General features: G+C 42.9%; 1 protein-coding gene across 3 annotated transcripts; it reads left to right on the top strand.

The window, feature by feature from the left end:
- The first annotated feature begins 452 nt into the window (after window positions 1–452).
- LOC140216779 (uncharacterized) lies at window positions 453–9319 on the top strand. Of its 3 annotated transcripts, XM_072287313.1 has the most exons (5): window positions 453–554; window positions 2817–2959; window positions 3941–4009; window positions 5066–5146; window positions 7446–9319. In XM_072287313.1, the coding sequence occupies exons 2-5, from the start codon at window positions 2911–2913 to the stop codon at window positions 7556–7558; spliced, it is 312 nt and encodes a 103-aa protein (XP_072143414.1). In that variant the 5' UTR covers window positions 453–554; window positions 2817–2910; the 3' UTR covers window positions 7559–9319. The 3 variants fall into 3 exon arrangements, 2 of the variants coding, with proteins under 2 accessions (XP_072143414.1, XP_072143413.1); XM_072287312.1 differs by lacking the exon at window positions 453–554 and having other exon boundaries at window positions 2486–2959; XR_011893465.1 differs by lacking the exon at window positions 453–554 and having other exon boundaries at window positions 2486–4009; window positions 7518–9319.
- Window positions 9320–9593: the final 274 nt, after the last annotated feature.

The following is a 9593-nucleotide window of genomic DNA, read 5'->3' as shown; positions in this document are numbered from 1 at the left end:
AAAAACTAGGAAGGGTATCGCAGGAGTGAAGCTGCCGGTTCACTCTTCAAAGCGTCGTTTTACTCTCGCAAAATGTCGAGGAGAGTGAAATGCATTGTTCACTCTCTCACCAAGGAGAGAGTGAAATGTGCTTTTCACTCTCCCCTTCAGAGAGAGGGAGTGAAAAGACTCTTGCGACAATAGAAAAGAGAGACTCTTGCGGCAATAGAAAACAAAACGTAGCGTAATCTTCTGCTTCAACTGTAGGTGGCTGGCCCCGAACATGGCAATGTATCATTCATGCACGCTGAGCAAAGAACACATCGTTTTGCTTCTAACAGAACAGGCCGCCGCAGTTCAAAGGAACGCGTAGCGAGCGCTCTACTTTTTCACTCGGCGTGGCTCGAACGCGCGCGCGCGCGCTCAAGATCGCGGAACAACACAGCACGGGAGAAAGAAGATCCGTTCAGCGAGCAAAGGCCAGCCGAGGGAGATCGTGTGTCTGCCATCTCGCGTCGCCACGAAAACACGACAGTCGTTCGTCATGCCTTGGATATAACAACAAATCCTCCACGGTAAGTGAATTCTAACTTAGGTGCACATTCTCCGTATATGTCATGCTATCGCCAGGAAGTCGTCGCTGCGCTTAGCCGACGCGATTGACAAAGGACTAGGCGTACGCGCTGTCTCTCGATGTCAATCGAAAAAGCCAGTCGTCGCGATAACTGCATGTGATTTTATCACTTTGCCGTTGTCCGTAAGAGCTTTAAAAATCGCAAGCGCTGCCAGAACTATGGTGTGTTCAATAAGACACCAGGCGAGAGGACGCTTAAAATGGTTAGTTCACCAGCCCGTGATTCCGAGCCTATGCGGAGCGTGATTAGCGTGCGTTTTGTGTGTTTGAATTTATTCAGTTTGGCAGTCTACTGTGTACGGAACGCTGTTGAACCACGGAATCACATAACAGAAGGCGTCATTTTGCTGGCAGCATGCTTTTTTTTCATAAATAAACCGCGCGCTTGACGGTGTCTCGCGCAGGGGGAATCTGCGACCACTGAAGTTACGTGCAGCACCAGTGCTAGTTAGAAACTTTGCCGCAGGCATTCAGCTGCATGCTGCAAGAGGTCAGTTGGGCGCGTTATCTTGAACTTACTGAAAACGCATGAGGAATCCATGTTTTATGCTGAAAAAAGTATAAACCCCATATAAGCGATCTTGCGCGCGGCAGCTACAAGCGACGCGACGGAGATGGCTGTCGCGTTCGCTCGTCGCCTACAAGTCGTACTCCGTGCGAGCGACGATTTTGAGCGACGCCTCCCCGGTGTTGCCGGCATGAGGGCTGCAGTCACGCGTGACGCGTGCTTTAGTAATTTACGTTGATGTATTTTACTATAAAAAGTAGCATAAAATATTTCCGGAGGTCTTGCAGTACGTTCTTATCCTTGCACGTATAAAAATTGAATCATTTGCTCGTTCCGCGCGACAATCGGTAGTATTTGAGCGATGTATGTACATCCAGTTCCGGCTTCGCGCTATTGGCTAGTCGCTCATAGCACTTCTGGGCGACGAGCGACGATTTCTAGATTTCCAGAACCGAGCCATCTGTTCAAGCGACGGCCCGTTTTGTCGCTCGAAGCCGTCGCGCACTAAATCGCTCTCCCAGTGTTTATCCCTAAGACTGAACTGTTTTTGCTCATGTTAAAATGGTGTGATCATAGGTCTGGTTTTGTCTCCTGTTGCGGTTTTCGTGCACGGTGCGAAACTGAAAGGATGCTTATGTCTACGAACTCGGTGAATTGTCGAGCAGCTAGTTACGCATCGGCATCGAATATAACGGCTGCTGTGTGGAATTACAATTGCAGGGGCGCTTTGCATACGCTTATTGTTTTGGACATGCCTGTGCATTTGCTAGTATGAGTTGGCGTGTCAGAGTTATGTCATATGAACAGCTAAATCAGCCTTCCTCTGGGGGTTACAAGCGTAATGTGTGCATTTTGCTATAGCATGGCAGATCAAGATGTGTTTATCGCTTGAATATATTTAGTAGATAAATAAAATATCAAAATAAAATGTTGCTTTAATTCCGTGTTACCAGTCTGTCGTACACAGAACAATAGGTTGGTGTAATAAACTAATAACTGCGGTTTAACTGCAACTTTTACATGCCTACAAGAATCTAAAATGCTAGATTTCAAACTGCAGCAGTAGTCGGGTCTGTCAAAAATGAACTCCACTGCGCACCTCATGCATGAAAATAAGTTCATGCCTTCTAGTAAGCTTAGATGCAGGCCGCAGTGAACTTGTTAGTATTGAAATGTGGGTAAGCTTGCCATAACAAGCCTTGTTGCCCTTTTTTATAGGCACATCCATATATCCATTGAGCTGAAGGACAATATTTTCATCCCTACTGAGCATCATGTTTGCTGCTATAATCCTCAAATTATGGCTTCAGCAGTGGCACAACCAGGGATGGTGCGGGGGGGGGGGGGGGGTTGGCACACTGGGCACGTGCTTAGGATGTGTCGCAAGTGGTGTTTGCGATACACCAGACTCATGACAGACCTATGACGTCTGAAAATGACCAATATTCTATTCATTAGCAGGAGTATTCTAACATTCATGAAAAACAAGGATGAACTGTGGTTTATTTGTTTTTTTGCTTAAATCTAAAAATTGAAGTTAGTTTAGCAGTTGACTGTTGCAGTCATTTGGATCTTTTGCATGCATTTCACTAGGAAGACTAAGAGCTAAGACTTTTTTATTGCCATGGCCTTGACTGTCTTGATGTTGTTTTGCACCATGCCCTTGTGTTGACTTTTGCATACAATATTTTTCAGGCACCCGCTTTATATAACGCAAGAAGGCAGCTGCAAGGACACGAGGATGTGAAAGAGCCAGTGCAGCGCGACTTCACGTAGTGCAGAGGAGCCAATGCCAAAAAATCAAAATACATTGGCATGTTATTTGGACAAGAAAACTAGTATGTGGGTATATTGGGTGTACCATTTGACCAAATGTCAACAAAATCAAGATACAGTATGTTACACGAAGATGAAAATTCTCACGTGCTCCAGGCAGTCATCTTAACATGGTATATTTATGTAATGTCTCTGATTGGAAAGTCAAATCAAGTATGCTCTCTGGAGACAAACACATAGCAGCAAGTGTCATTGAAAAGTTAAAAATGTGTTTTAAGAAAGCTGATTAGTTCTGAGAAGTGACTGCTTTTTGTCTTGCCTCTCAACAGATATATCCATGTGATAAAAAAATAGTGGTACAATGAAATTGCATATTTGCTTAGCGACATGATACATACTTGCAATGAGCACGGTGCCTGTGTTTACTATAAAAAGCAACAGCCCATGCTTGGTTAGGTTAGGCCCACTACAACATGCAGGCATGGGTGATTGGCACGTCTTTTTTTTTTTTTCATTCCTGTGTCGTGAGGTTTACTGACGTGCGTATAGGTGCAGTGGCACCCAGTATGGCTAGTACAAAAAAGGGGAGGGGGGGGGGGGCAGATATATGTAGCTCACTGTACACGACACAGGGCGAAGGAAATCCGTGTTCAGCAACTATGTTAAATGCCATGTACGTGAATTTTACAACGCTACTCGTTCGAAGCGCGCACAGGTGCATATTGAAGAAAAGTTTCCAGGGTAGATAATTTAGTTCGTAATTTACACTAATTTTGCTCTAACCACGAGACATAATAATTTGAATATACTGCACGGAAGAACCTAGAGCGAATTAAATTGTGTGCCAGCTTCGTGTGTATACATATAGTCTTTCCTATGCATTAGGTTTTTTGCATAATGAATTAACAGTTGACAGCCTATCTTATGATGTGTACTCTGTTTACATTACAGTTGTTTATTAGTTTACTCGTTTGTTTTGCGACTGATGAAATGCCGGCATATATATATTTTCAACATTTGACATAACCCTGTATGTTTTGCAGGGACAACCCAGGACATGCATTTCTCAGCACCCAGTCAACTGCCAAAAGTGACTCAAACACAGGCCACCAGTAAGTGGACATCAGTTGCAATTTCACATTATGCAGTTGGCGGCTGCCTTGTACGGAGGCTTTTTTTTTTAATGAGATGGTGATGTCGTTCTAATGTACATTTTGACCACAAAGGTGCGATCATGTCTCACAGAGGCATATATGGTTGCTATTCTCTGCGAGGGACGTGTTCTCGTGTTCGTGAAGCATTTGGGTTTGGCAGTATTGTCGCCCAATGAGTCGGATATAAACACTGTAACTCGCCACTGCCGGCAAGTAGTTGCGAGAAACACAATATATTATGACGCTGCAAAGTTATTTCATGAATTCGAAGGAAAGTTTTGCAGCAGGAAAAAAGGTTGCTATTCCAGGTAAACATGTCGTTTTCTCACAAGTTATTTAACCAAACTGTGGATGCGTGAAATTCGTGACTTATGAATCGATTTTAATTCATCCTTTAGTAATGCTTCTAAAAGAGACTAGAAATAGCATGTGACTACCTCTGCAATCAGCAGACCATACATTTACAGTCATAAGTGGCAGTTCCATGCAGTCTCGCACTTTATATAACCTTTCCTTTCAGCAACATTGGAACTGGTGGCTGCGTTTTCAGAAGGAGAAGTGCACTTGACACTGTATATGTATGTGTGAATTCGGTTTTCTTTGTATGTGTCGGCTCACTGACAAACAGTGCAAAAATCTGTTGTACCATGAGCCTGACGACGCCTTCTGCTGCTAGAAATGCGGCACTTCGTATTTTATAGTACTGCATGACATTTAAATCAAAGCTACCACATAAAATGATTAAGAAAACTAACCGCTGTTATAGCTGTTTTCCTCAAAGAACGCTTGTCCTTTATGGGCTGTGTTAATCTGAGCTCTCCACCGATGTTTCAGTAGTATTATCCCTTAGTGAGTGAGAGATTGGGGGCAATTAATCGTGTTAGTGCTTAAGTGGTGTCCTAAGTATGTGTTCCAAAAAAGTTGTCTAGATTACTTTATTGTGTAGTGTAAAGCTTATGAAACCATCAGCAACTACTGAGTTGCTAACACGCATATGGATTTGTCACTATACAGGTGGAACTCGGCTGTACCACTGCAGTGCTGCGGAAATTGCCTTCACCAGCGGCTTTGCAACAGCTGTTTCGCAGCATGTCGGTATGTGTTAATTTATAATTATGTTGGGATGGGCTAGTATTATGGACCACTGCTACTCTGTATTGTGACAGATACATATGATAAGGGATGTAATGGGCACAGCGAAAACCTTTGAATTTTTTACTATGGTACATAAACAGGCTCTCCTTTTCGTCACTGGAGCAGGAGAAAAGGGCATGCAGGCACTCCTGAATGTACATATATTTCAAAACATGAGAGAGACACATACACACACACACACACACACACACACACACAATTAAACTAAAGGCAGGGACGTTCCATCTTTCATCTTGAATTGAATTGTGCAGCGCAAAAATACAACACAGACCACAGAGAAGCACACATGTTAACAGGTTTGATACACACGTTAGTTCAACAGATTTGATACTTCAAGTGTGCTATTTTACACAAGGGGGAAGGGAAAGGGGAGAAAATCTGAAAAAAAAGTGGAGTGGAAAAAAAGGAATCGTGCCAAAAAGCATGAGAAGCATCGCGCAGCCAGGATCACCAGCAGGACATCTAAAAAGCAATCTGATAAAATTACATACAGGACAACCTTTCGTATAGTTTGTTTCAATCAACTCAGATCACATGCAGCCATTACTGCAATCAAGTTGTTTCCTTATGTCATATGAGGGAATGATGTGGGCCCAAAAAACTGTTTAGAGCTGAAGGATTATGTTCCATTCTAGCCTCATTGCCTGCTTTTTTATCATATTGTTATCAGCTGCTTATGTTAGGGACAAAAAGTAAGAGTACGAACTGTTTCCCGATTCGCCATTCCACACAACATGTCTTTGTGACTATATGTACATGCAGATGATCCATAGTTGAAAAATATTCAGTACAGTAGAATCTCATTACAAGATGCACTTGGTTGTAAGAGACATCTGAAAATGGTTTGGTTGGTTTTCCGATGTTTGCCACGTTAACAATACTTTATACAAGAGACACCTTTGTTACTAAGGATGACTTTTTAAGTATTCACTACTTCGAAGGGACACAACCCAGACACATTCGCTTTGTGCACCTTGTGTGCTCGGAAGGGTGTAAAGATCACGTAATCCTTACACAAGTCAATCGCGCATGTCTCTTTTAGCATGAACCAGAAAAGGAGGGCAACGAGGACAGTGCAGGGCAGAAAGTGTCGGCAGTTGAAGCTGACGAGCGTCTAAGAGCACCTCAAAGGTACTGCGAGCAACAAGGCTTGCAAAGTGAAGCGTTTAAATTCCAGAAGTTGGGAAGGAAGCTAACACAATCTACAGTCACTAAAAAGCTGTGAATGTCTTCTTTAAAGGGCCCCTAAACCACCGAGGTTGAAATTTAGTTGCGGTGTTGCAGTTCTACACAATAAGGCAATGAACAGGTAGCCACAAGAATTTTTCGAAACGGTGCAGTAATAGTGGAGCTACGTGTGTTTGATTATCGAAAAGTAGTCCCCACTCATTTTCCTCTTTCATCTGGTACACGCCACATGGACAGTATCGTCTTTTCCTTGCCTAGTACACCTCCTAATGTTACGGGACAGGCCAACACCAACGAGCTCTGTTGCTGCCGCGCTGGCCCGTCGTCTTGCGAGGGGTGGCGCTAATACAACGGAACTGTATGGTGACTCGTGTTGAAAAGCCTCATAGGGAGACCCTTCTGTTGGCGTTTCTGTTCTTTGCCCCCATTGGCTGCCCACAATGGCATCGCGCGCAACGCGACGAGGAAGAAGGAGTGTGTGTATTTGCTTGCAGGCCTTGCCGGCAGTCGTACACTTTCGTTTGACCAATCGACAGCACCGGAAACTGGTGACATCATCAGAGACAGCCTGGTGACGTCAGGACAAACTGGGGGGTGCAGGATAGGTCCAGAGAGGCGCACGGGGTCATTTTCTTCATATTGTGGTGCTCCGGCAGTGCTACGCACTCTGGCATTTGGCTTCGTCGATCGTGACGGCATTCTGATTTCGATACGCGTGTTTACTTGAAATGTTAAAAAAATGTCGAGAAGTGGTTTAGGGGCCCTTTAATATCAAAACATACTTTAGTGATGATGCATAATAAAGTGATCTAGTCTGGCTCCTCAGTGTCTCAAAATTTTTGGTTTCGAGAGACATGTTTCCCGTGCCTCTTGAATATCTTCTGATGAGGCTTTACTGTAATATACACAAACAATTGTGTAACTCCTCCTGCAAGTATTATTCATTAAGCCCGGTCACTTATGTGCAAAGCTTGTGGTTAAGTCTTGATGTCCGTACTTTTTAGAGCTATGTTTATTAATTCATGCTGTTCTTATTGGTTCTTCGATGCAGGAGACAATGCCTACAAAATTATTGGCCCTGATCATGAGAGCCCTCAAGGTGCAAACAACATCTCTGTTGCAGAAGTGAGCCCGATACCACTTGGAAGTTACCAGGACAGATGACACGGCAGCAATAGATACAGAGACTGCCATGTCTACTGCAGCTGCAACAGTGTACGAAGCAAGCAGCAGCGCGTCAGCATCAGCAGCAGTGTCAGAAGGAACCACACCAGGCCTGGTAGAGCAACATGTGTGCTATCACTGACTTTTTTTGTAGTGGATACAACTCATTTGCTGAACATACAAAAGCTTTTCATCACGACTGTGAGCCAGTGTTATTGTGCAGCAAGTGCAAGACTAAGTTAGGTGTTATAACACAGTAGAAGCATCACTTTAATATATGCAAATGCAAACATATTACAGTTGTTGCCTCCCCAGCCAGCCCACATAGTGACAACAATGTGGAACACATGGTGGGACACACCTCTCCCCCATTACAAGATAGTAGAGACTGTCAGTGTTGTTGCTAGATTGACTGGTCTTTGTAGGCAACTAGAAGCACAACACAGGTGTCATAAGATTGTTGTTGATGTTGTTGAAGAGGTAAAAAAGAAGTTTGATGCAGCTGAAGTGCCAACTGATATTGAGCAAATCAAAAGCAACCACCTGAGAAAGCAACACTATCGAAATTTGGGTATCTATGTGCCGCCAACTCTGGTAAGGTTGGCATAGGACAGAAGTGTGATGAAAATCACACAGACACTGCTGTTGCATCACTGGCCACAGTGAGCAGTGACTTGTAGGGCAAGAGAGTCAACTGAAACGAACATTATGACATAGTGTCATGCTCCCATGTGACCACTTTTCAAGTTATTTTGCAAGATACAGCTCAACCTCCAGAAACGAGACTGCAACTTGTCTGTAAAAAAGCTTTCACAAAGAATTATTCATAACACTATTAACATAGCAGTATCTTTTTTTGTGTGTCGGTTCGAGGTTCCCGGCTGTCCATTAATGCAAAAATTTAGGAAAAAAACATGTGTCGTACTTACACCTTTTCAACAAGTACGAGGGGGACAGAACTTTTCTAGTCATGCATCTTCATCATACTATCAAGTTTTTAAATGCCTTTTATAATTATTATTACCAGTTATATCTGAGTGCATTATATGCATGTAGCAGGTGTAAAATCGGGTCAGTTGGATCAGATGCCTTATCTGCAAGCGAGCCCTATATTCAAGAAATTTGAATTAAAATAGTTACGTTAGAGATGCAGTCTTTCAGCACTTTATTGCCTGTGGTTTAAGCATTGCTCAATACTTTTGTGGGTGGCAATTTCAACCGGCACAGCACTGCGCTTTGCCACAGTCACATTTGTCTTCAAAGCGGTGTTTACCATTTGTGTTGATCTGTTTGTGTCTGCATAGAGCAAGTTTTTAATTTATATTTTTCTGCATTCTTGTGCTTGCACTAAGCTTGTATAAGGCAGTTACAAAATGTGCATCACTATAACGAACTGTTCTGTTGAGCTTACACTTGCAAATAATCGTGTTCAGATGGCCGCACTTCTATGCGGGTGAACCGCTAGCTTTGTGTATGTTCTCATGTTTGTATAAAGCTTATATAAGCTAGCTAGAAAATGTATGTCACTAAGCATTGTGATATTCTTTAAAGAACTGCTTGGTTGGTTTTACACTTGTGAATTAGTATTGAGGCGGTGGTATTCCCATGTATGCCCACTGCTAGCTTTCTGTGTCCTCACGTGTTTGTATTAAGTTTCTACAAGGGAGTTACAGCATGTACGTCACTAAGCGCTGTGATATTTTTTAAAGAACTGCTTTGTTGGTTTTACACCTGTGAGTAATAGTACTCGGGTGGCACTAGTCACGTACACAGGGACCATTTGTATACATTATGCTCATGTAAAGCAGTTACAAAATGTATGTCACTAATTACTGTGATATTTGTTGAATTGCTGTGATGGTTTTACACATGTGAATAATAGTGGTCAGGACACAGTACTTGCGGTGTATAGTTGAATTTATACACTGCCAAGACATGGGCTGTATACGTACCAAAAGAAATGTATGTCATTATATTGTTGTGATTATTACTGTTTGGATTTTATTAAACTGTAATAAAATTGTTTCTTGTATCT

Source organism: Dermacentor andersoni, chromosome 3, assembly GCF_023375885.2.
Source record: "Dermacentor andersoni chromosome 3, qqDerAnde1_hic_scaffold, whole genome shotgun sequence".
NCBI lineage: Eukaryota > Metazoa > Arthropoda > Arachnida > Ixodida > Ixodidae > Dermacentor > Dermacentor andersoni.
This window is presented reverse-complemented; position numbering and strand designations above follow the sequence as displayed.

Bases quoted from the DNA above. Each gene is read 5' to 3' on its own strand.
- LOC140216779 (XM_072287313.1), top strand. From the start codon at position 2,911: ATGCCAAAAAATCAAAATACATTGGCATGTTATTTGGACAAGAAAACT. The intron at 4,010-5,065 runs GTAAGTGGACAT...GTCACTATACAG, and splicing joins GACTCAAACACAGGCCACCA to GTGGAACTCGGCTGTACCAC. The intron at 5,147-7,445 runs GTATGTGTTAAT...TCTTCGATGCAG, and splicing joins AGCTGTTTCGCAGCATGTCG to GAGACAATGCCTACAAAATT.